Here is a 26,899-nt window from a genome sequence, read left to right on the forward strand (position 1 = left end):
GAAGGTCAGTTTTTGTTAGTGATGCACGCAAACGAGTTGTCCATAAGTAGGAGTACTTGCTATTCAAAGAGTTTACCGTAGGGCTCCCTGGGTGGCAGGCTTTCTGGTAGGATGAAATATTAACCTTATTCCGAAACCCGATGAGCGCTACCTTTCGGAAAACCCTGTGTATAGAGTTAAGTATCCTACAAGGTAGGAAGTAAAAGAAAAAAATCAAAATGAGGAATGGTTATTAAAATGGGCTTTTTATAAACATTCAGAAGGAAAGAGGGTAACAAAATAAACCAACTCACTTTGGAGGGTTTACGTGTTGGAGGCACTGTGGTATATGAAAAATTAAAAACCAAACAAAACAGGGGCGCCTGGGTGGCTCAGTCAGTTAAGCGTCTGACTTCGGCTCAGGTCATGATCTCGTGGGTCACGAGTTCGAGCCCTGCGTCGGGCTCTGTGCCGACAGCTCAGAGCCTGGAGCCTGCTTCGGATTCTGTGTCCCCCTCTCTCTGTCTGCCCCCCCCCCCCCCCCGTGCTTGCACTCTCTCTCTCTCTCAAAAATAAATGAACATTTAAAAAAACACAAAGAAAATGCCTCATTTACTACTATGAAGTAACTTAGCTACGGGGTTGGGTCTGGTGTTCCTTAGTGTGGCTCAAAACTCCTTCAATCTGGGCTCTAAATCGTGGACTCTGGGGGAAGATGTGTCACTGCCTTCCCATGCCCCGAGCTACCCAAGGAAGAAGCAAGGAGCACTGAGAAAGGGAGCTTTGAACTCTTTCCATTTACCGGGTATACACCCGGGGATACACTCCCGACATATGGGGTCTGTAGATGGAGGCCTGGAGATTTCCACCTAAGCTGCGAATTTTGAGAAACTTCAGATCGACCGATAAGGTATACAAATAGTAGAAACACATCCCTATATCCTTCACCTACATTCACTGTTACTATCTTGCTACATATATCCCTCTCTGAACCATTTGAGAATTGGCGGCAAACTCTCTATCATACTCCTATATTTTAGAAAATTTTGTTAATGTTTATTTTTGAAGGAGAGAGAGACAGAGTGTAAGTGGAGGAGGGGCAGAGAGAGAGAGAGAGAGACAGAATCCGAAGCAGGCTCCAGGCTCTGAGCTGTCAGCATAGAGACCAACGCGGGGCTCGAACTCACGACCCGTGAGATCATGACCTGAGCTGAAGTCAGACGCTTAACTTACCGAGCCACCCAGGCACCCCACCAATATAAAATATTTAAACACTAAACTCTAAGAGCAAATTCACCAAATCGATTTGATGAGCAACATGGCAAAAATCTATGCTTAGCAGCAGTGACATCATTATCAAAGTTTTCTCTCAAATGGGTAAATATTCTAGAATGTTGGCAGTAAGCTTTTCATGAATCCTTGCCTTCTAGACTAAAGTTCTTATTTTAGAGTTTCACCCGCCAGATTCCCATCACTGCTACTAAGACAAGGGTATGAATAATGATATACAAGGGATGCTATGAGCCATTCTGCAGGAGAATCCAGAACATGAAATTATTATTGTTTTTTTTGCAGTTGACTTATTTCACTTTGCAGAACCTTGGTTAGGCTGATACAAATCCTGCTTTGTGTTCTGAGCTCTTACCTAAGCGCCTTCCCCTGGCAGAAAAAAACGGGTTTGCTGAACCAAAGGTCTGAGCAGCAGAGAAAGCAGGCTGCAACCCCTGGGGTCCCATCTTGGATGACCTCTGCACACCCCTCCCCCCACCTGTTTTTGCCCTGCGCCACGGAAGCTTGTCTTAAAGAGTTTGAAGTCCTCTGTCTCCCTCCGCACAGTCCTGCGATCCTACCACACACACAACTCTGTGCTTCTTTCCTCCCGGACGTCTGCTGGGAAGTTAAGTGTGTGAGCGCTGGCGGGGGGGGGGAGGGTGTGGCGGTCGTGCAAAAAAGCAGAACTAGAGTATTAAGTGCGTGCCACGCACTGATCGGGCCTCCTGAAACTGGGAACTGGGAGCAGCCGATCCCAGGTGCGCCCTACTTCTCTAGCAGAAATCCCCAGTGGGTTTATGAACTCAATCGGTAAGGGGTTACCCAGCCCTCCTCGTCTCCCACGTATTCCAAGGCCTACCCTGTGCAAAGCAGTGTAGCGGGTGCTGTGGATACCAAGTGAACGAGGCAGGCCAAGTGCCTTCTGGCCTCCGAACAGGACGCTCCAGTGAGGGGAGGCAGAGCTAAGTTCTTATGCGGGGGGATGCATAATAGGCCCAAACCATTTCAGCTCTGGGTGAGGGCTAAAAAGAAAGTAAAACACGGGATGGGGTACAGAGGGCATGGGGGCCGGGCTGTGATCTTCGCCAGGCGCTCAGCCCTGGTGTCAGCCCCTGCCCAGGTTTATTCTGCTCTTTCTCCTACGTGGGCTGCTCCCAGTCGTAGCCCAGACCGCCGGGCACTGGGCCTCAGCTCCCAGCCCAAAGAGAACCAGAGGAGAAAGTAGGGGGCTGGTGATTTCATCACCACAGACACACAGGCCCTTTAGGGTTTGCAGAATCGGACAGAGACCTTACTGAGCAAAATTCCTTTTCCTTCCACCCTCAGAGACTTTAAATCTCATTTTAAATATTCGAAACGTGAAATATCAGGGCGCCTGGGTGACTCCCGTCAGTTAAGCGTCCCACTGGCTCAGGTCAGGACCTCACAGTTCTGAGTTCGAGCCCCGCGTCGGGCTCTGTGCTGACGGCTCAGAGCCTGCAGCCTGCTTTGGATTCTGTGTCTCCCTCTCTCTCTCGCTCTCTCAAAAATAAACATTAAAATAAATAAGGAAGTGTAAAATATTGATATATTTAATACAAAATTCAAAAACAAAATATATATTTCACACATACATAAAATAACATTTAAAATTTTTAAATATTTTGAATATTTTAAAACCGTCAAAATATTTTAAATCTGATTTTCTCTAGTTCTTCTGCACAGGTCAGAGGACAGACAGGAGGAAGTATTCAAAAGATTCAATTTGCTGACTAAATTTCCTACTGAGCAAAAGCCTACAGTGTAAGTTGAAACGTGGCCTCAGAGGCACCGTCAGCGAAGGACCTCGAGAAAAACCCAGCCAGGTGGGAACGGCTCCTAGTCCCTCAGCATATATCATTTCCACAACAGCTGTGGACGCACTCAGTTTAAAGAGGTAGAAAAAAAGGCAAATCCATCAGAAATTCAATCTTGCACTCTCATATACTTTCTAATAGCCTAACCCACTAAATTAACGGATGGTTCAGGTATTCAGCAAAATCTCCTTCAAATCCTATAAATATCCCTACCTCTATTTACAAATGAAGGTGCTCTGAGAAGCAGGTTCCACAGAAATTTTCCTTAATAGTACGACACAGTTCCATCTGCGATGCCAATTACATTTGTCTAACAAGGTATCGCGAAATCAGCCGTGTCACAAGTCTCGTCAGCTCTGAACGAGACATTAGAAGCGGGTGGAGTCCCGAGATGATTTCTGTAAGTATGGCTGATTTTCAACTGTCCCTGAAATTAGGATAGGAATAATGCAGGTAACCGAAGTCACTGCTAATACTCCTATATTATTTATTTATTCCTAAACATATTTTAAGAAAAATTAGTAAAGAGAACTGGTAAACAGTGGTAAGAATGTCTATCTTGAAAACAATCTCCGCATCCTACGCTCCATCTGCCTCCGTAGAAGACGGGAGTATGGGGTGGATGGACAGTTAGGACTCCCCTGCCTGGCATCCGCCCCCTTCTACTGGTGTAACAATACCCCGATTTCTTCCGGGGAAGCAGCTGTCTTCACCACCCCTCAGCCGCCTCCTGCCTCAGACAATGGTGCCCCCTACCAGGGTGGTGAAAGCCAAGGGAGTGTGAGGAGATACTTGGGGGTGGGGGTGGGGGGGGGAGAGTTTCTGCTGAAACTAGACAAGAACCACACTTTCTTCCTGTGGACAAAAGAGCGTGAGCTCGGGGGGCCTACAGACGACACGGCCAAATTCAGCCAAGAGGATCCCCCCACCATGATTTCGGGGCCTATCACGTCAAGCCCAATGATGGGGGCAGTCCAGTCTTGGGTGGTTATCAAGCGAGCTGCAGCAGCACCTTGACGGTTCTGGACTTTTCTGTTACATGAGCCACAATACTGCCTTTGTTGTGTGAACCGATTAGTGGTGGGGGGGGTCTTCTTTGACTTGTAACATAAACGCCCTCGAGTGACACACGCGGTAAGTAAGACACCGAGGAAGGTGTTAGCCACAGGACAATAAACGCGGGACCGCAGCAGTGAGTATGTGCGCACACGCGCAAGTTTGACGTAAAGAATTTTCCACGACTTCCGGGGGAGACAGCTGAGATGCTCTGCACGCTGGCACTGAGAACGTGACCACGGCTACTCCTGTTTGTGCCCACTGACTGCGTGTGGGGCTGTCCAACGTGGCTCCCAGCTGAGACTCCGTGAGGTCCCCATCCCCTGGCGGTGGCTGTGTGACAAAGGGAGAAGGTCTGGCGGGAGACTGGGGGGAGGGGGAGGGCAGCAGTGGCCTTGAGAAAGGCTCTGGGGGCAAGTCCCACAGTAGCTGGGAGCCGGGTTAGGAAGCCTCGCAGGCAAGAGGGAAATGAGGGTAGCCGGTGTGGTTAAAGTCTGTCCACAGCCACCTCTGAACAAATGGATTTCTCCATCTAGTCTCTGAAGGCAGAAATCACAGACTAGATGGGTTTTTGAAATGTACAGACATACGTCTCTCACACATACACGCACACACACACACACACAGGAGTTTAAAACCACTCGTAACCGTGTGTTAAACATCTACACCTCAGAATAGCATCCTGTTAAATGCAGCTAGTCTTCGTTTTAAAAAACCGAACCAATCATCTGAACGAACTTTCGGACCTCGGGTCCCCCCTTGCGGTAAAGGGGACTCTGGGACACAGCTCAGCGGGCACGGCCTCCATCTAAGGGAGCTGCGCACGGCCCCCCGAATTACCGTGCGCTGCAGCCTGAGGGCCGCCTCGCTTGCCACCGCTTCTCCTAAAAGCTTAGGAACAAGCTGAACTGGGAGAGAGGTCAGTGCCTACGGGAGCGAGCAACCGCGCTGTGCAGCCTTCTCTCCGATTCAAAGAGAAGGGTAGCGACACCCCACGCGAGTGACTTCCCGGGGTGCGCATTTCACGGTCGGACCTGAGACGTGAGGCCTTCCTCTGAAGTCACACGGCCGGGCACGCAGGGGGCCGGCCCACGCCCTTCCCATCCCGGGGCCCCTCCCCGCCCCCAGCAGGACCGGGCGGGCCCCCGCCGGTGCCGGCCAGTGGTGCAGGGGCACTGACCTGGAGTGAGACGAGATCTCGCTGAGGTCGCCCACGCTGCCGTCGGCCGCGCTGCCGGCCGGCGCGTAGCCGTGCACCGCGTACATCTTGGCCGCCTCGCCGTCAGGCCCCGGGAGGTCGGCCGGGTCGCCCCACTGTTCGGCGCGGCTGTGGATCACGGCCCTGCCGCCCGCCAGGTGCACGGGGCCCAGGACGGCGGCCGGCATGCAGGGGGCCGTGTCGATGCCACTGTCCGTGGAGGCCCCTTTGATGTAGGTGAGCCCCAGCAGCTCTGGGTCCATCAGGTCCCCGGACCCAAAGTGCTTGTCGTCGCTGTTGCTGGACGTGTTGCTGGACAGCGTGTTGCTGCTGGAGTGACTGGAGCAACTTTTGTCTCCAATCTGGAGAAGAGAGAGAAACGGAGGGGCGTCAGACAGACCCCAGACTCTGCTTCCTTGTGAAACTTCTTCTCGCCCAGACTCACAGAGCTACAGGCCAGAGGATCCCTCCGGGACCCTTTTGACGCACCCCGCCACGTGAGATGATGAATGGCAGAACTCACTTTTATGGGTTTTTGTTATTGTTTTTTTAGAATTCACTTTTTTTTTTTATTTAAAAAAAAATTTTTTTTTAATCTTTATTATTTATTTTTGAGAGAGAGAGAGAGATAGAGTCTGAGCAGGGGAGGAGCAGAGAGAAAGGGAGACACAGAATCGGAAGCAGGCTCCAGGCTGGTAGCACCGAGCCCGATGTGGAGCTTGAACCCACGAACCGTGAGATCGTGACCCGAGCCGAAGTCGGGTGCTTAACCGACTGAACCACCCAGGCACCCCTAGAATTCACTTTTAAAAACTCTCCTGGTTTTATGCACAAGTCCCAGACTCCTAATCCGGCTCATAACTCATCTTAAGTTACATGGGAATCTCCTCAAGCCTTTGTTCGATTCTTCGTGCATGAAGCATGAAAGTGTTGCCGCGGTGTCACCAACCGGAAAATAATCAACAAACGTTACACAAACCGGGGAGGCGCATGGCAAATTAGCACAAAGAGGGGAGCAGTCTTTTACCAAGAAAGCTCTCCTGTGACAAATTGCAGTGCCAGCCCCGGGTTCGGGCACAAGACCCGGGTTTGAATCACAGCGGTGGGATGGTGTCCAGTCACCTAGCCCCTCCCTGTGCTCACAATACTGAGCTCCGATGATTAATGCGCGGGCCCAGTGAGATAATGCACGGCCGCACGCTGCCACCGCGAAGCGCAATCTAATACAAGTGACTTCTCTGAGGGAGCCGGAGTCACCGTATGCCCCCGGTGCTAATGAGAAGGGGCTCTCCTTGCAGTCTCTGCAAGACACAAGGCAAAGAGAGCATCTGACTCAGGGAATCATACCGACTGGCTTCTCTTCAGAGCCTGGGAAAACGGACAAGGCCTGAAGCGGGAGCCAAGGGCTGGGATCATGAGGCCAAGTCATGTCCTGATCTACCTTAAAGTGGTTTGGCCTTTTCTCCTTCCTGCCGTCCGTCAGATCCTTAAGCACACCCCCGTGACCTTTTTAGCACACACTGCCGTTCTCACGTCTACTCCTACCCCTGCCTTCCTAAAGGGGTCTTACACCACCGTCAGAGATTTGTCAAGGTGGAATTCAACGGCTACTGTGAGGGTGGCTCAAGACAAGGCCCTGACATCACTAAGGGAAGGACGGGCCCATGGGTTCCCCGGGCACTCGGCTGTAGAGCTCGCCAGTGACTCCTGAACAAAGAGGGAAAAAGCAGCTCAGGTCAGGAAATGATAAAATTTCTTCACCTGCGAGCTCTCAAAATTAAGCTAGTTTCAAATGTTGGCTTTTTTTGGCCAACGGCCAACAGGTCACGTTTTCGCATGTGACAGGAAGTTCTGCCTCACTGAGCTACGGCCGCCTGAATGGAACGGCATGTGCTAATGCATGGAACGGCACGTGCCAATGCCCGGGAGCCCATGCCGGGCGCTCTGGAGCACTACCTGTCAGTCCTCGCTGCTGACCGCTAGTCAGCGGCCACGAGTAGTACCGTGAATCATTACGCGGCCAGCTATGGGCAGGGTATGCTGCTTTGCACTTTCTGGCACCGCCCACAAGGGCGTAAACCGTTGACCACAAAAACAGGACTGTGGTTTAGTAACCGCGATGCCGGATGTCACGGATCGGAAGGCTGGAGGACATAGTCTTGGCTTTGCCAGTAATTTCCCGTGTGGCCTTTCTCTGAGGTTCTTTAGAAATCAACGAGGGAAAAGAAAATGTAACTTATGTATAGATTTGTCTTGACCTCGCCTCCAAGAGACCTGGGAGGTAGACGACCTGCCACCGAGTCCCCGGATTCTCACGCGATGTGTGCGGAGATGCATGAGGCCGGCCACGTGAGAGGGGCGTTTACGGATGAAGGACTTACGTGGGAAAGCTTGTTGGGGGAGTCTTTGCAACTTGAATCTTTCTGCAGGGCTCTTTCCTTATAGGAACTCAGAACTTTGGAGGGTGGGCCATGCCATTTGGTTTCTATCGCATAAAGAGAGAAGAAGAGGAGAATATCTGGTTTTTAGTGTTAACGAGACAGCAAAGCCACACAGAAGCCGAACAAAATGGTGTGGAGACAACGAGCGGGACTGTGGTTCTAGACCCTTCTGGTCTCCCCAACGGATACACCCCCAGGGTGGGCGGGACCACCACCAGAAGGTCAATGTTCCGTTGCCACAGGCACCACAAGCACAACCACCCAGGACGAGGTGCCCCGTGGCGTCGGAAGACCCCGCTGACCACACGGGCTTTCTCCCACGACAGTGCTCACCCAGTGGGCGGAGCCAACGGACGAACGAACAAGTAAACAAGCGACAGGAGGAAGGAGGGAAGGGGGTTGAAGAGCACGGAGGAAGGCCAGTTTACCAGCCGGCTTTCTCATTACCCAGATGCCTGCTTCCTTCCAGCACCTCCTCCCGCTCCCTGGCTCCTTCACACTCCAAAGGGCCCGCGCCCTGGTGCTCGAGCAGCAGGGGAGACTGGCACCTGCAAAGACCACAGAGCTGAGTGGCCGGCCGGCCGGGCATCCGCGGACACATCCCCTGGGGGTGCTGCTCCGGAATGGGGGCGCGGGGGGGAGCCCTCAGCAGAAGTCGTGTGCCGGCCCAGCCCTGCCAGGAGTGCTTCAAGCGGCTGTAATCGGGGACCCTGTGGTGTCACTGCCGGCTCAACAGAGGCGCCTGGATGACAGCCATTTACAGACACGAAAGGGCTGCCCATGCCAGGAGGTGGGAGGGCTGGCCAGGGTCAGAAAACCTGTCCCCAGTAAGCCAAGGAGGAGCTCACTGCTTCTGTTTCGTTTTGTTCCGCTTTCCTCCCTGCTGAGAATACATGGAACCGATACTTCTTTATATTAATGTTTTTAAGGACAAGAAAGTAAGACTGTTTCACTCTAGACTACATCTCTGGACTCTGTGGTATGAAAACCCCAAAGAGGGCAACATAATTCTAGAAAAGAAATGAAGGACGGGAAGCTTCTTCCTGTTACAAAACGATTCTTACTTACAGAATCTGGTTACAAACATCGGCTGCTAAGCCTAAACCAAAGGGATCCAGGGAGAGACATTTCCCTCTGCTTCTGTGAGAGCAGTAACGAAGTTGCTGTTCCCCCAGCAAGACCCTTCTCGACCCTTCTCTGCCCTGGCGGTTCTCTCCTCTCCAGACTCAACTGCAAAACAGTACGTGGCATGGGGCGCCTGGGTGGCTCAGTCGGTCGAGCGCCCGACGTCGGCTCAGGTCGTGATCTCACGGCTCGTGGGTTCGAGCCCCGTGTCAGGCTCTGTGCTGACAGCTCAGAGCCTGGAGCCTGCTTCGGATTCTGTGCCTCCCTCTCTCTCTGCCCCTAACCCACTCGCATTCTGTCTCTCTCTCTCTCTTAAAAATAAATAAACATTAAAAAAAATAAAATAAATAAAACAAAAAAAGCCAGTACGTGCAGAAAGATGCTGTCAGGAACACCACCCTCACCCTTTTCGTCCCTGACTTTGCTGGATGTTTCTCCTGGGTTTCTGTATCTGTCAGTTCAGCAGACCTCGGGCATCCTTGGGCTCCACCTGACCTGCCGGCTCTTGGACACCACACACACACACACACACACACACACACACACACACACACGGACCGGGGACGGTCCTCAGCTGCGTGTGTGAGCAACCCCCCCCCCCCCCCCCCCCGCCCCGCTGTTCTCAAACAGGAGGCAGGAAAAGACGGCCAAGCGCTCTACCTGCCTTCTCTGATGTCGGGCTGCGCTTCAGAGAAAAAGCACTTCCAAGAGAGGCTGTGAATTTGCTCCTCGTCAGCAACTTAAGTGAGGGGAAAACTCCCGAGGGCCACTGCCTAGAGAGTCCCCTAACCCTTCATTTTCAAAAAGACTTTCCTTATTAAGACAAAAAAACACACAGGCTCAGAATATGGACGAATGAGCTCGGCGTACATAGACATGACGAGCTGCTTGGCCTGGACGAGTGACTTATGACAAGCCTGCCTGGCTTTTTTATACCCCCCCAAGTGGCCTCATGTACAGCAGGCACTCAGTACACGCTTCAGTGAGTTACTGACCAGGTCCCGCCCAGGGGCCAGCAAGGAGGTAAGACTGAGCAGTACCCGTCATATGTCGCCTGCGGTCTCCAGGGTCCGCTGCCACCAGGCCCGGGGTCGCTGGAGGAGGACTGGTTGCTGGGCGAACTTCTGGAACAGGAACTAGAATTATTAACGGGGCACCAAGGAGCCTGCACAGCGGCCAACGTGGCAACTGGGCCCAGTTTGTTTTACAAATAAACTCATCTTACGATGACAGAAAAGGAAGAAATTCGCATCGCAGCGTGAAACAGAATAAAGCACGGGCAAATACACCAGGAATGGGGGGGGGGGGGGGCCCAGAGACATTAGGTGGCCATTTATCACAGGAAGGAGATGTGGCAGGAATAAGCCTTCACCATCTGAAGGCTTAAAGTGCAGAGAATGATTCCGGTGAAATATGGAAGGACAGCACACGAACCCCTAAGAATACAGAATTTTGAAAACATTACTACCACCTGTTCTGTAAAGCTTCATGCAAGGCACGTTGGGGTCCTATATTTGCAATCTATGCAGAGGGAAAGCCCTAAATTGGTCAAAACCGTTTATTTTCATACATCTGTTGAATGCAATCCTATTTATTTCAGATACACAAAAATAAGTATGACCCTTGAGAACTCACTTGATACAGATGTGCTTGCCAGGTTTCCATTTTGTTGCTAGAACTCTCCAGGTTTTTTCCCTATAATTTGCTACATTCTGCATTAAAAAGGGAGGCTCTGGAGACCCCGTCCCTCCCACATGCTGCCCTTTCACCTGGGCTACCCATGTGCACTTCTTTGAATATGGCGAGTTTATAAACTCAGCAGACATCCGAGCGAGGAGGCCCAGAGCCAAGATAATTTAATGCCAAATTAAAGGCACATCGTTCCTGCATTCAACCTATAAAGAATAAACTGGGGAAAGACCTCATGTTTTAATCTAATTGTCATTAATACCTGTATAGGCTTACTATGTGCCAGGAATGGTTCTAAGCGGTTTGCACGTATTGACTGATTCAATCCTCATAATGCCCTGAAGAGGTCCTCTCTTATTACTAGGTTTATTTTTCAGATGAGGAAATCGGAGTGGGGAGAGGGTGAGCAGCCCGGCTCAGCATCCTTGTTTCCAGCGCTCTAATAGATACCAGAGCCCCACCAGCCACTCTGCACAAACTCACGGCCTCTCCATGGCCCGTAAGTTACGAGAAAACGAAAACTAAAGCAGGAGAAATCAACTGCTTTAACCACAAAAAGCCAAATTTACCATTTTGTTCCCTTAAAACTACCTAACGCGAATTATGCACCTAAAAATTTTCACCAGCTTCTAAAGCCAACTTTTAAACAAGCGCATTCTGTCATTGAAAAATTAACTTGAAGTTTAACTCAACTTGCTTAAAATAAGAGGAACAAAGCGAAGATGTGCTAAGGACCTTGGGACCTCTTAAAATACTACACTTAAAATAGTACATTAGGAAGATGGGATTCAGTCCCCGAGTCTGCAGTTTTACTTATACTTAAAACTGCCTGCGCTCATCTAGAGGCTCCTGGGAATGCCTTCTCAGTTATCGTGCCTCGGAAGGTTTTAGGGAGCAAGGTGACCAGGGGGACCAGGACGGAGAGAAAGTCGCCGCCCTGGTGGACGCATCCGGAACAGAACCTGCGTGCCACCGGCACCAGGGCTGGGCGAGGGGCGGGGACAGATCCCAGGCACCACCCCATCCGGGGCCCGCCCTGCCGCCTGCCTGGCCTGCTTGTTCAGAACAGGCCAACCCAGAACCCATCGAGCCAAAGCCGAAGTGCCTCCCTGTAACGTCAAGTTCCAGCCCCAGGGTTTGATAAGCGCCGTCCCTGGGGAAAGGGCATCGGCATTACCTCGTGCCGTCCGGCAGCTTCCGGTCGAAGGAGGTGCTCCGGGGAATGGCAGCCTGGGCCTGCTGTAGCAGCTGCTGGCACTGCAGGCGGTCGGGCGTGCCGGGCACCGGGGACGCCCTGGACAGCGGCTGCAGGGCGGGCGTGGGCACGCGGTGCCACGTGGTGTTCCTCCGGAAGGGCGTTTTGTACTCGCAGGGGGTGCCTTCACTGTCCAGTTTGTACTCCACCATGGGGATCCGGCAGAGCTCCGAACACCCTCTGTGGGGCCGAGAAGAGCGGATGAGTGAGTAGGGAGGGAGGCTGGGAGCCGAGCCATCAGCACGGCTGCCCTGCGGCTTGCAGAGACCGGAGGAGAGCCACGCACCTAAGGAGTATCCCTGGCTTCTGGTGCCTCTGTTTATGCTCCAGTATGAACCAGTAGGATCCGGTATCACACTGGTGGCTCTGGTTTATTGGCAGATACGGCTGTAGGCATTTCATGCATATACCCTCTCTACGTCTTTCGCAAACTTCTTAGTCTCGAACGTATCTTTAACCAATTTGCACACGTGACATCGTGCACAGTGAACACAGGCAATAAACAAACTTTAACAGATAAAAAATGCCTCCTATACCATCTGAACAGGTTCAAGAGAAGTACAGTTATATAACCAGGAATTAGTCGCATGTCACTTCTTCTATGGAGTCTGAGAACAGTGGAAAATAAAATTAGTAAAAGCTGTCACAGTCCAGGGGAAACCCGAGTGCCCATCCCGTCACAGTGTGGGTCTGAGTTACCACAGTCACTCTCTTAAACTAGCGCTACAGCTTCCAGAACGTCGTCTCCTGGAATGCTCTCTCGTGTGCTCAAATGACCAGTCAGGAACCTGTTAGCCTCAAAATATGATTTAAGTGAGACATCTCTCAAGTTTCTCACTAATTACATAGCGCACGCAGTACTATTAACTTGACAAAGTTGGCCCGTGAAACCAACTGGCGCCTTTTGGCAAGGACACGGGAAGCCTGGGTAGGTTTCAAATCTGAGCGCTGGTGCCTCTCCCCAGACATTCCAGAGTCAACATAAAAACTTGGTAATATTCACCCCTTGAGAAACCTACTAGTTCTTTAAACAGGAGACTTCTATTCTCAGGATGGTAGAAGAACGTTTCAGCCTCTTGTCCAAATCATTATGCAACAACAAAGAGAACAGGAAATAGACACAAACTTGACCATCTACAAAAATTGAGACAACTGAAACTGTAAACTTCAGCAATCAAAGACGAAAGGCCAGTGGAACAGTGCTAAAGGTTTAGCGGAGCAGAGGAAGGCAAAACCCAAGGGTGTGCAGAGGGAGACAAGGAGAGATGAGACCATTCCCCTCGCACAACCCTGAGCAGGTGCAGGGACAGGGAGCATCAGGCAGCACAGGAGGCAGGAGTGAGGGAGAATGCTTAAGAGGTGGGGGTTATTTAGAAGAGTACACAAAAGAAAAGTTTGACACTGGGCGGCTCGGGTCCATTCAGGCGATTACCACCCCTGCCTCTAGGGGGCAGGAACAATGCTCGAGGGACCGCCACCTGACGGGATCCAGACACAGAGGAAAAGCACGGCCGAAAACAAAAGGTTAAGTGAAAGTCTCACTGGAAAATGAGACCTACAGTCATTTCTTCTTACTCCAAACCCAGCTTCATAATGCTGATCACCCCACAAAGGCGGATGAGGATCTCCCTCTAGAGAAAAGACAATGAGATGTATATTAGATATAAGCCACCCAATCACCCTGTGTGAGGCTCACTGACCAAGCATATCCTTCAAGAAGGAGGAACTTTTGAAATTTCAAAACATGACAGCTAAAATTCAAAATAAAAAAGTCCACTGAGACAGCTGTAAGGGAAACTGAGGAGCTCTCCCAAAACGTTACTGGAGGGTGAGCATATGAAAATTAAAGTTCATTCCAAAAAGTCTAATAATGTCTACCTAACAGAGGTACCAGAAAGATAAAAGAGAGAGAGAAGGGTGGAGAGGAAATTATTAAGAAACAATATAAGAAAATCTCCAGAACTAAAAGATACATAAAATCAGATTAAAAGGTCCACAGAGTGCTCAGTGCGGTGAGTGAAGAAAGGTCCACGTCAAGAGACGTATACGTGCATACATACATAGGTGGGATGGGAAGAAACTTTCGGAGGCGATGGGTATGTTCATGGTATTGATTATGATGATGGTTTGATGGGTGTCTACTTATCTCCAAACTCACTGAGCTATATGTGTTAGATGTACACAGCTTGGTTATGTCCATCATACCTCAATATATATATATAATTATTATTATTTTTTCCCCCAGACATCCTTATGGAACTACAAACCCTTGGGTTACAGAGAAGATCCTGAATTCCTAGGGTGGCGGGGGGGGAGGGTGGGCAGGAGGTTGGAGAGGGGGGCCGGCCTCACATAAAGGACTGGGGCACAGAACGGCTTTATTTTTCTCAACAGCACAACTGGATGCAAGTTACTTCTCACCCATCAAATCAACAGTACTTGGAGCCTGGGAGGAAGAGACAGGTAGGGATCAAAAACAGTGGCCTGCTTTTTGGCTAGGGAAACCACGTGGATGGTGGCACTACCCTCTGAGGAGAGAAGCAGACTGGACAAGCCATTGGAAAGAGACACTTAATGCCCGCTTTAGTAAACTTCACTTCATATGTTATCCTAACTCTCCTTCTCCCAAAGCAAGATTCACCTCTTACCTGGGCAAGTTTAAATTACTCTGGATTTACTGAATGTATTAGTTAAATTACTGGTCAAGGACAATAAGTCCAGCTTTACAGTGGATTGTCATGGATGGCACTTTCCAAGTGTTTTTCTACTTAACCAGAGGACACATCCCCTTGACTAGTGATTCATCCATACGACCAACAACGTAAGTAGAAATCATAAGGGTGGGATATTATGGTCATACCAAAACATCAAGAAAACCTACTCTTGTCTTCCGCCCTATCTGGTGCTCTAAGCAAGTGACTTGATATTCAGGGATCTCAAAGGGCACAGTTGTGAATCCTAAAAGGAGGGAGACTTACCCAAGTTAAAGGTCCTGGAGTTAGATCTGAATGAAAGGAACATGGAAGTTTGAGTCTTATGGACCAAAGGGCAACATGTATTTCCAGCGCCTTGTTTGGGTTCCAAGTTTCCTGGGCTGACTTAAAAGGAAGAAGCAGCAAACAGAAGACAGATGGCTGAGGAGTGTGGAATATTTAATTCACCCTCATAGACTGTAGTCTTTAATAAGACGTTGTAACTTAGCTCGAATCTCTGAGCGAAAACATTACACAAATGCATGCTCATGACTAATATTTTAGAGAGTGCTGACACAAGCGTGTGCAAACCCATGTGGTGGAGGGGAGATTCGGGGAGGAGTTATTTCACTTCCAGCCTCTTGTATGAAGTCGTATGTAAATGATCTTTTGGATGCTAAAAACTGGCATACTTTTGCCCGAATACAAATCACGTACTTAAACAAATAGCTTTGTTTGAAAATCGAAACTGATTCTGTTAGTATGTGACATTTTTCCAGCAACTGCTCTTATAAAACCCTAGGTGTCTGCTTTGTTCACTTCTGAGAGTAAGACAGCAAGTAAATACCGCTAATTTTACCATATTATCAGACCTAGTCCAATGTAGTTCTGCTGTCTATATAAAAGAAATGTCTGGGGGCACCTGGGTGGTTCGGTTGGTTGAGCGTCCGACTTCGGATCGGGTCATGATCTCACAGTTTGTGAGTTTGGGCCCCACATCGGGCTTTGTGCTGACAGCCAGGAGCCTGGAGCCTGCTTTGGATTCTGTGTCTCCCTCTCTCTCTGCCCCTCCCCCACTCTCACTCTGTCTCTCTCTCTCAAAAATAATAAACGTTAAAAAAATAAAATAAAATAAAAGGAATGTCTGGAAGGACATGTATAGAAAATTCAACCAATTTTTAGGGACGTGCAAGAGGGCTTGATTAAGAATTGCCAGTTGGCTACAGCTGCTGCTGCGGGGAATACGGGAACGTCATCCACACCTGCACCTGTCCCTGCACGCGTTCCTTTTGCCTCCGTGGGGAGACAGCGTAGGAAACCACGCGAGACATCCCCGCTCCTCTATAGCATCAAGCCTGGTGCTGCCATGAAGGGGCACACAGCAAGTATTTCTAGCCATTAAGAAAAGACTGCCGGAGACCCAAACCGACCAAAGGCGAAAAGACCTCGCACAAAACAGACATTCCCCAAAAAGTGAGCCGTTAGTCTTGTGCGTAACTTTTTTTTTTTTTTTTAATTTAACCAAAGACAGATCTTGAGCTTTCCTGCATGAGGGCATACATTTGGAGCCCTCCGATAAATGCCTTCGGCGCACTTTTGACACGCACCAAATCAAGTCCACGGATGTGAAGTGCATTTCTAGCTCCTGGCACGCTTTTCACAGTCTGCTCGTGAAAAAGAAGGCACTCGAAGATGTTAGAGAAGGCTGATTTCCTCGTTCAGTCACTTACAAATGTACACGTCACCTGATTCTGCTTCTAATTAACATGCCGGGTAGAGATCAACACGCGCTCCGCTTCAGGGTCAAAAATAAATATAATTTTTGACACTGTTTGTCTAGCCAGTAACTTTTCTCCGCTTCTAATATTGCTCTGTAGTATACCCCGGAAGGCAAAACGTTCTTTAGACCAAAGTGGCCATAAAAACCGTGCTCGTTGAAAATGCGATACTACAAAACCGTAAAGGTGACAAGCGGTTCCATTCCTGGAGCCCTCAGAGGATCTCACATTTTACTGCTTCCCTCTGAAAAACGCTACTTGTCCTTCTGAACCTGGCATGGCGGTGACTTCCGGGGATGGCTTATTCCGGGGCAAGGGACGCCCGCTGACTTCCTTCTCTCCACCCCCATTAGCGCTCTCCCTGCTTCCTGCCCCCTGAAGCGGTTTCCTACCAGCAGGATTTGGGATCAACAGCCACTACCCGGCTTCTGGGCATGGCCGGCACAGGGGTGGCACCCACTCGGGGTCACCTGCACTGCCAGGCACTGCCCTTGTGCACCCTAACTTCCCACACACCCCGCAAGGCCCCCAAGCTGGCACCCACTCACGCAAACTGACTCCTTTCAAATGCCACCCCCCGTTTCCTGGAATAACACTCCGTGCGTCACCGGTCATCTGCAGAACCGGCACTGGCCGGGATCGCCTCCACCTTCAAGCCTGACTGTCGGGGCCATCTCGGATGGCTCCGGCCAGCCAGGCCGCGGCACGGTCTTCTCCACCTGTCTCCAGCAGGAAGCCTCTCATCGAATCACGCTGTTCTCCATGAAAGACACAGTTTGGGCTCTCGGCTTAAAACCCAAAGCTGTCAATGTGTAGCTTGGAGACAACCCAGTCTCTGTGGACCCACGTTAAATTTTAGGAGGTACGGAAGCTTCCTGAAGTGCTGGCCTCCCAAGAAAGAAGTTAGTTTCAAACAGACACCATTAGTTTTTCCTTCTATAAAAGTGAAGAAGCTAATATTAAGCAGCGAAAGGCACATAAATGTCCATGAAGGTTCGTTCTGGATAATGTACAGATTTACAGAACTTTGGAATCGCAAAGCGTATATAACAATCAGAATTGCAGAACGTTTTAGGGCTGCACAATTCCTTTGGGGTACCTACATTCACTTCGAGAACAATAATACGTCGTGATCCCATTCCTTTACTCTTTCCATCTTCATGAAAGTCGGCCACGTGAGTTTATGGCGCTTCAAAACTAAGGGGGAAGGGTTCTGGGGATGATTCACAGGGAGAATACTTCTGAAGAGTAGTGAAATGAAACCAAACACATAGAACACTTAAAGAAACAAGTTATAGTCCAAAAAAAAAAAAAAAAAAAAAGTGGGGGGAGGGGCGGTTGGCTAAGTCAGCGGGACCTGCACCTGGTAAACCATGGACCGCCAGCCACAGCTTAATCACATAATTGTAACTTGCATTTACTGAACTCTGAGACTGCCTTTTGGTTTTATTTTTCTTGGCTGCATCACAGAGAACCTTTAACTGAACCCAATAATCTACCAGAAAGCCTTACAACATACGGCAACGCGACCCTGGACTTCCAACCCACCGCCTGCAGAAAACTTCCCAAGTTTCCTACACACGCCACAGCCTTTCAATTTCACAAAAATGTGGGGAGTAGTACAAAGGAAATCTCCCATCTTTAGAAGAAGGCTCACACATGGTGGGACGGCTACAACGGATCAGGGACAGGTTCATAACAGGAACCCGGACTCCTAGCTCAGTGCTCTTTCCAAAGTGTTTGGCCATCTCCTTTAGAAAACTATCAAAGAATAGTGATGTGGCCCTCATCACGTTACGGTTTCCAGGAGGAGCGAAGAGAATTCGGGAACAAAGGCAGATGGATCCCCTCAAATGAACTACCTGCTTCTTTTATATTATGCACTTTGTAAAAGAACCTTTTTATAGCCCTAGGGATTGAGGTAATCACTGATATTTTAATCATTTTAATGTCTGTTATGCTAATAGCCTACTAATAGCTAAAAGACTCTTTCCAAATCATCCAACAAGGTGACAGGGCTAATTGATGCTCATTCACTTGAATCACAAAATCTTTCTTTCTGTTGCATAAAAAAATCAGAAGCTTCCAACAGGGAGATAACCACAAAGCATACCTTACTGTAAAGGTTAGGGCAGTGTCATATATGAAATAGAGACTACATGAAATATTAATTCACTTTTCCACATATTTCCTTAATTTATAGATAGAAAAACATCTAGACTATACATAGAAAAAGACTCATCTGGATCATAAACCCACTTGACCAAGCCCTTTGCATAAAGGTCTTGAATTGAAAAGGCGTGTGTCATAGGAGATGCCAAGGGAGACTACCTGGTCCTGAATAATTCATCGGCTTCCACCCCTCTCCTTCCTCGGCAGACACAGGGGCAACAGAGTCGTCACCTACTGTATACCCAGCACACTGTTCAACTGAAAACACAGGCTCGGAAAGTTCTTCATAAAGCCAACCTCCTTCTTTTTTTTTTCTCCTGGAAAGCCTGAGACCGGGGATAACGTTTTACTGCATTACATACTTCAAAGCGAAACACAGGAGATTCTCAATAGCTATGTGATGTCTGATTTCTGATGCATATATTTCCATGAGAATACCCACTGGCAGGCATGACCATAGCGTGGTGTTAGTTGTCACGAACGTGCCTGTTATTTGCCTAACACAACGCTCATGCTCACTGTCACCCTCTGTGACACTGTCCTGTGACAATGTCAGTGACGTTCCAACCTCTCAAACTGCTAAGAAAGCAGGAGCGCTAAAGTGTCGATCATTGGCTGGACAGAGTGAGAGCGTTTTCCGCACTGAGATACGTCATATTGAATAATACACTGGAATTTGAGAAATTCATTTTTAAGCAGCAGAAATATGAATGGGAAGTACTGAATTTTATTATTTAAAAATTTGTTTTAATGTTTTTATTTATTTTTGACCGAGAGAGAGACAGAGACAGAGACAGAGACAGAGTGCGAGCAGGGGAGGGGCAGAGACAGGGAGAGAGACACAGAATCTGAAGCAGGCTCCAGTTGTCAGCACAGAGCCCGATGCAGGGCTTGAACTTGTGAACCGTGAGGTCACGACCTGAGCCAAAGTCAGAGGCTTAACCCCAAGGCGCCCCAGGAAGTACTGTATTTCAGAATGCCAAGTAGACAAAAAAAGAGTCCAGGGAAGGAAAAACGATGTCTGTCCCAGCCACGTGAATAGCCTCGGTGCCCGGCCAAGTTTGTGGCACAAACTAGTTAAGAGCGAACGAGAGAATGACTGAGTAAACACTCGAGGCCACCCAGCTTTCGTTCCTTCGGGAGATGCAACGTTCTTACTTCAAGGAGGGAGAGAAGAATCTGAATTTCGCATTGGAGGGATGGTGCAAGAAGATACAGAACCTGTTCCCAGCTCACGTTAAAACTCACTCCAAATGTAACGGATTTTTCTTATCCAGACAAGTCAGTTGGAAACCTCCTGTTAGTCCAGATTTGAACTCACCGTCTACTTCACATACACAGATCTCTCTCCAAAATGCTAACCTGACAAAACCGAGTTTCCCTTCCTATTTCTAGTTCCCGGTCGTCCCGTGTGTACGTCAGGGTGTCAAACGGTCCGGCCCCGAGCAGCAAAGCAGAGCAACGTGAAGCTTCAATTTACAGAGTGAGCTTAAATCAAAGTACAATAAATTTATAGACACGAGCATCAAGCTTCACCAGGATGATGAGAGAATCGCAATTTAGATGCAGGGTGACATGACACAGTTTCCACTGTTTTGCACCATATAATCTGTCCGGGACGGTAGGTCAGCAAAGTAGGAGAAATCACACGAAACGGATGCGACACAGCAAGGCGTTTCATTTCCACATTTCTTGGACGTATTTACCGGATCGCTCACACTGTGTAACAACTCACGCCTAATTCTGATGAGTGGTTATTTCCTCTACATCCGCCTTTTAAATTGATGGGCTCGCCCTAAGATGACATTGATAGAGTGTCAGGCACCTTTGAAGGCTAGGGGCGGGGGCAACGTGATCCCTTGCCAAACCAAGGAAGAGATCCATTAAGTGTCTTCAGAGTCTTCTTTATCTTTGCCACAGAGGGGTCTCCGTGGGAAATGCCCTCGCTCCCTTCAAAACCTCATTTCCATCTGAAGAGTGCTATTCCCAAAATGCTTCTTGCCACTCATTCCCCCATGTGTATGAATTCGCTCGCGGTCCAACCCCAGCACGACATCCCTTAATAAGCATTCCCGAAGGGATGCTCCCTGCTCAGTGTGTTCTGGGACTCCACAAGGAACAGGGAAAATGGCTCTGTCTTCCTTCCAAGCGGAGGGACAGCTGGATTACCATCACCCTTAGGCTGGGGAACGGGGCTTCGAAGTGGTGGGGTGGTTTTTGAGAAATACTTTCCCGACTAAAGACTTCATTTAATCCAGCAGCTTCTGAGTCATGAGCAAACACCTTCTGACCCTAACCTCAGTCTATTAGGGGACAGGCCCCCCATTCACATCCCGCAGGACAAAAATCCAGCTGATAAACAGCAACAACGAATTGAAATTTGAACTGAAGTTTTAGGCTATCATTCACGAGGCTTACAAAGATTGAAGATCGAAATATTTTGCCATTCATTGGTTTGGTTATTTTGTCGTCCTATGGCTCTTACGTTAAAGATACACACACACACACACACACACACACACACACACACCCACACACACGCACACATATGAACATCTCTTTTTTTGCCCCCTCCCTGACAAGCACTCAGAACACTGTGTGGGAAAACCGGTGGTAACTGCCCATGCCACAAATCACACGTGTAGTTTTAGCCTGAGGCAGATCTTTGTATATTTTGTTAAGGAGACATGGCACTAAGCAATGTTTCATTTAAAGGGTTTGTAGTTTTGGGGCACCTGGGTGGCTCAGTCGGTTAAGCATCCCACTTCGGCTCAGGTCATGATCTCACGGTTCGTGAGTCCGAGCCCCGCGTCGGGCTCTGTGCTGACAGCTCAGAGCCTGGAGCCTCCTTCGGATTCTGTGTCTCCTCTCTCTGCCCCTCCCCTGCTCGTGCTCTGTCTCTCTGTCTCTCAATAATAAATAAACATTAAAAGGTTTGTAGTTCAATTTTTTAAATGAGTCAAAGTGCTACCCACTTCCCCTTTTAAGGGCCCCTCTCCTACTGTTCCTTAAAAAAAGATCTAGTAACGCAGAGGCTAAAAAAAAATCTAGTAACGCAGAGGCTAAGCTTGCTAGAGCACGGATGAAATTTCAAATGACGTTTCACACTTGCGCTGCGGTCTGAAGCAAAGGACTGTTACTGAAAGGGCTGCTTCCTGTCACGTGAAGCTGCCTGACGACAGCAAGTGGTTTTTATCAGGACCCCCAGACAGTCCCAAGCGGAACACGAACCCCAAACTGGCAAAAATACGGATCTAAAAATTTACAGATTCAAATGCCCACAAAATTGGAAGATTGAACTGAAGGAATTTTAAATGATACATGCGAGGCTTTAAACCTTCATGACTTGAAGGAATGCGGGTGGGGGCAGGGAGTGTGTCACTACCAGGCACACAGCTAATTCTGCTCCTGGCAAAGGTAAAAATGCAGAAGACAGTTATCCCAGATTAATCAGGAGAGAAATCTGTATCTTCAGGGAATGACATTAATGAGACTCTGAGGACACTAAGGCAAAATCTCGAATCATCTTGAATAGCTTCAATAAGAACATTTGCATTTAAAACAAAGAAAGAATTCATTTCTGTGCAGACCAAGGCAGAGATAACTCATCGTCCTTGGATGGAAAACTAACAGCCAGAACTTTTAAATGGTAAGTTTTTGTTTGTTTGTTTTAGCTGAAAAACAATTCAGTATTTCCTAGGAAATTCTATTCTTCCAAATTGTATGTTCTGAATACCAAACGTAATAATTTTAACATCTTTGTTAACGAGATCTCTTGTAAGCCTAAAGAGTATCTTACTGAAAAACAGTAGGCTAGAATTATAAACAGACGAGAAATTTGGTTTTTTAATTCAAAGAGAGAAAACACGGTAACCCTTTTGTCTAATTCCATAGCAGTACTCAACCTCTAAGAGTCTCACCAGATTTATAAATCTGTATTTCCACCAAAGGAAGAAAGACATCTTACCATATGGGAATATTTCTGGTAACCTGGCTTAAAATTTATTTTAAAACACGTCGCTTATACAATACGGTGACTTCAAAGGTCTAAAGGCTTCGCCTTCTGTTATTTTCAAGTCTCGTTTTTTTAAAATATCTTTTTAATAGTTTATTCATTTTGAGAGAGACAGTGCGAGCCGGCAAAGGGCAGAGAGGGGGAGACAGAGAATCCCAAGCAGGATCTGTGCTGCCAGTGCTGAGCCCGATGAGGGACTTGATCTCAGGAACTGTGAGATCACGACCTGAGCCAAAATCAAGGGTCAGAAGCTCAAACCAATGAGCCACCCAGTAACCCCTCCAAGTTTCGTTGTTAATAAAAATAGTCTGTCTTTGATTCCTTTGCATTCATACCACTACGTGTGCTTCGTGGGATTCCTGGAAAGCAAACGGACTGAACGGGACAGAGTCTGGCAAGGCAACAAGGAGTGCCTCGGATATTTCCCGTGACACGCGGCTGCTATTTTCAAGAAGAATTTCAACTCGTTAAACCTTTATTTTGTAAACCTACCGGGCAGACATAAGAAACAAGGCCACAGAAAGTCAGGCAGGTAGCAAGTGGTAAGAAATCTAACAGCAACAGACGTTTGCAAAATTCCTCAGGGAGGAAGAAGGTGGTATATATACCTCTGGTCTGTTTTCTAAAAAAGGTCACGGTTTCGAGCTGGTGTAGCCAATGAAGAGTAGCCACGTGTGGCTAAGTAAACCTTAACTGAAATGCAGAATTCACCTCCTCGGTGGCACTGACCACAGTTCCAGTGTGTGACAATTGCATGTGGCTAGCGGCTGCTGTTTTGGGCAGTGCGGATATAGAACCTTAGCATCGCGGACACCGAGACAGGACAGCGCTGGTTTAGAGGACGGAGAAGGTACCAGGAATGACCTCGGTTACCACGGAAATATGTCCAGAAAGTGGGTACAGTCATCTTGCTCTCTTGGGATGACAACACTTTCTTTTAGAGCATGAAAACACTCAGGTGAATACCCTAAAGTTTTTAATTTTTTTTTTTTTAATTTTACCTAAAACGTGTGGGGGTTCTGAGTATGCCGGAAAGTGTTAAGTGCTTTACGTGTGTCATTCTTACGTAATCTTCGTGAGAGTAGTAGGAGGTAGGCAACATTATAATCTCCATCTTACAGATATTAAACGAGGCTCAGAGAGAGCAGGTGAATGACCCAAGAACACACAGCGAAGGCATGGATTCCGAGCATTCCTTATCTCTCAAAAGCTAGAGCTTGGAAGGCAGCCTGCGGAGCTCCTTCTAAGCTGGAGAGAGAAGGCACCTGGTGGGCCACAGCCCACAGATGGATGGCTTGTTCTTAATTAGCATTCTTTCCCTTTGGGCCTAATATTTTCCTGATGTTGAGCATGGTTATTTTCTATTAACAAAGGAACAGAATCACTTCCTAATTCCATTCTGTTCCTCCTCCCCACCATCCACCCGAGCTCCTGCGCGTAGGTTTCTCGTGATAGCTTATGGGAATGTCCCGTGCCAGCTCAACTAGAATGGACTAGTCACTTCGCACAGTATGTCTGAGATTCCACTGTCCCTTCAGACATACAGGTACTGATCTCTTACATATCCTGTTAATAATCACTAGCTTCGCGTTCCAGAAAGGAATTCTAGCAGTGCGGTGTATTTAACTTGCTAAAAGGTTGAGCCGTGATAAAGAATATTTCCTGTTGGGTCTCGTGCTCCAGGTGAATCAAGCAGGGGCTGTGCTCCTTAGTTTGTAATATCTCAGCTGTTACCTGGTCAATGTCCCTGTAAATTGCTTAGAAAATTAGAAGTTATCATTTATTATATGCTAATAACTTTTTTAAAGCTCTTTTTAAATTGCTCTAATGGCTGATGTCCAAACAACTCTGGTTGAAGACGCACGTGCCTACATCTTCTGAGGACCCCGCGGGAGCAGCTAGGACAGCACCTGCCACAGCGGCCAAGGAGGGGCGAGTGCTGCTTAGGGCCTCCCGTGCCTTACCTCCGGGGTGAGCCGTCATCGTGGGGCTGGATGATGACCACCTTCACGGTCACAGAAGTCCGGAGTAGGTCGATCATCTGCTCGTGGGTCAGAGTGGCCACGGCCACCTTGCAGATCTCCACGAGGCGGCTCCCCTGGCGAAGGCCGGCCTTCCAGGCAAAGCCGAAAGGTTCCACGTCAGCAACGATTCCTTCGAAATTCACGTGGAAGCCAAGCTGGCCCAGCCCGTTCCTCCTCAGGGTCATTTCCACAGTCTCGCAGCCTCTTGTTACTATCTGCGGGGGAAGGAGACCGTGAGTGACACCGCTGAGGAGCCCAGGGTAGAGGCGTGCACATAGCCCTCCCAGCCCTTCCCTCCAGCTGTCCCGGTAAGGACGTCACCTTCCCGAGTTCACCAGAATTACCCGTGGCGTCAGATGCAGGGGAAATAACAAAAGTAAAACAAGGGCTTCATTCTTCCAAGGCAAATATACTCCTGAAACGGGTGTCCCGCATTGACTTAGAAGCCACTGACCTGGAGCCTGTGAGCTTCCAACGGGCTCTGACAACTCCCTCCTCCCCTTCCTTGGGTCAACCGACTTGGCTCTTAAGCATATAAACCCCGCGATTCCAGATGGGCGGTAGCAATGGAAAAAGGGACTCTGTCAACACTGTGACGAGTATCACCCGTGAAACATGACGAGCTATTAGACAATTTCATTCAACTTAAAAACCGGCCCAACCCCCTACCAAGCTAGCACCTGGAGGGCAAGTCTCTCTGTGCTTGCTCTCCCTGTGCACCGGCCCTGTCCTCCGGGAAGCCCTCTCGTAGGGACAGATTGCCTCCGCTCGCCTGGGTGGGGAGCACCGTTCAGCTCACGTGGGGGCAGGCCCGCCAGGCTCCCGGGCGTCTGCTGACAAGGACAGCGTGGAGGATGGTGCTCCTGCAGGCAGCAGAGACCTTCCGTGCCTCCAGGCTACCTCCACTTCTTTTGGGGGCCGAGGGCAACTTCCATTGGCTAGGGGCCAAGCAGTGGCAGCTTGCGCGCCCCAAAGCGTGCGTCTGCAGCAGGATCCCAAAAAGGAACCTGGAAGCAGGGTGGTCTGCATCCCACACGGTGCACTAAAGCGCCGGCAATCACCTAATGCCACCCTCAAAAGTGATAACCGAGAATAACTCACCGGCACCGAAAGGAAAACACAGGCTCGTTAAATGTCATTTGAGGACCACGGCATCCCTCATCCGTGGCACATCTAAAGTCAGGGGGCATCAGGCCTGTCTCCCCCAAAGCACTGGGCCAACGTATGAAGCTGCCGTTTAATAAATGCGCCATTTCCGTGAGACGCGTTCTGAATGCACAGATTCCTACTTAATAAGAATGTTAAGTGCAGCCATGGGACGGGGCTGCTTCTGTGTCTGGCCGCTGTGTTGGCGGTTTCCATGGTTACCATCACAGGTGCGCGCGCTGCCAATCAACTTCTCACAGACACACGGGGGACGGCTTGGGGCTCAGGGCACAAGGGGCAAGGGACTGCCAGTCTTGGTGAAGCTTTGAAAGACGGGAGCTTCCAAAGTTCCGAGCTGAACTCACTGAAAACTGTTGGGAAAGTACTCTTGTCGCACGCACAACCTGAGTAAAATTTTCCTCCGCTCCTCTTTCAACCTTGGTTCAACTAGGCTCTCCTAGCAAAAGTCTACATAGGTCTGACACATACTCTGCCTTCTTTCAAATACTAATGCAGTCGTCCGTTGAAATTTAACATCGTATGTCAGCCGGAAGACTGAACAGCCAAGCTCTTCCTGAGTCCTACGTGTCTCTTCTGCTTTTTTTCCCTCCAACCACCTGCTGCCTGCCCTACTTTTGCTTTCTGCTACCTTTTTATCCCTTCTGTCCCTTGCCTCTTAACATTTGCAAGGGATAAAGGATCGTTTATCTGCAGTTCTTTATAAACTTACAGGGGCTCAATTATCATAGGAAAATGGTGGCTTCCTAGCCATGTACCCAGGAGGGCAATATAATTTGCGGCGCACTTTTGGTGGGGGGGGGGTCAAGTGGTGTCTGTTTGTGTCGTTGTTTTCGGGAGCACAGATGATGATAACTCTGGATCTCCTAAAAAGAAGTATTTATGCTATTACCAAAAGCACAATGTGTCCTGGGACTCCAGGCCACATAAACCCATCACAGACTTGATCGTCCCCACATCGTGTCTGTGTTTGTGCACATGCACCCAATGATACTGCTGGACACACGGAGGCCTGTTCCCGTAAACAGTGTCTACAAATAATTAATTTTTCTCTCCGAAGCCTGCAGACACTGACGTGACTGTACTGTCTCTAAATCGTGGTCTTGAATGACAAAGGGAAGATTTATATTTGGAGGGAAGAAAGAGGGCAGGAAATGGGTAGAAGTTGGCCTCTTTTCATGATCTGCAATGAGCTAAATCTTT

General features: G+C 48.9%; 1 protein-coding gene across 7 annotated transcripts in view; it reads right to left on the reverse strand.

Moving 5' to 3' along the window:
• The window catches only part of SIPA1L2 (signal induced proliferation associated 1 like 2), a 222,928-nt gene that overhangs the window by 31,247 nt on the left and 164,782 nt on the right, over nucleotides 1-26,899 (reverse strand). For 6 of the 7 annotated variants that reach the window (XM_060642826.3, XM_078434226.2, XM_078434225.2 and 3 more), the window contains 6 exons: nucleotides 24,473-24,747; nucleotides 11,773-12,030; nucleotides 9,947-10,030; nucleotides 8,229-8,329; nucleotides 7,722-7,825; nucleotides 5,323-5,702 (listed from right to left, as the gene is read on the reverse strand). In XM_060642826.3, coding sequence (XP_060498809.3) covers nucleotides 5,323-5,702; nucleotides 7,722-7,825; nucleotides 8,229-8,329; nucleotides 9,947-10,030; nucleotides 11,773-12,030; nucleotides 24,473-24,747 — 1,202 coding nt within the window. The remainder of the gene's footprint in view (nucleotides 1-5,322; nucleotides 5,703-7,721; nucleotides 7,826-8,228; nucleotides 8,330-9,946; nucleotides 10,031-11,772; nucleotides 12,031-24,472; nucleotides 24,748-26,899) is intronic. The other variant, XM_078434223.2, reaches the window with a different exon arrangement.

Source organism: Panthera onca, chromosome D2 (genome assembly GCF_046562875.1).
Source record: "Panthera onca isolate mPanOnc1 chromosome D2, mPanOnc1 haplotype 2, whole genome shotgun sequence".
NCBI lineage: Eukaryota > Metazoa > Chordata > Mammalia > Carnivora > Felidae > Panthera > Panthera onca.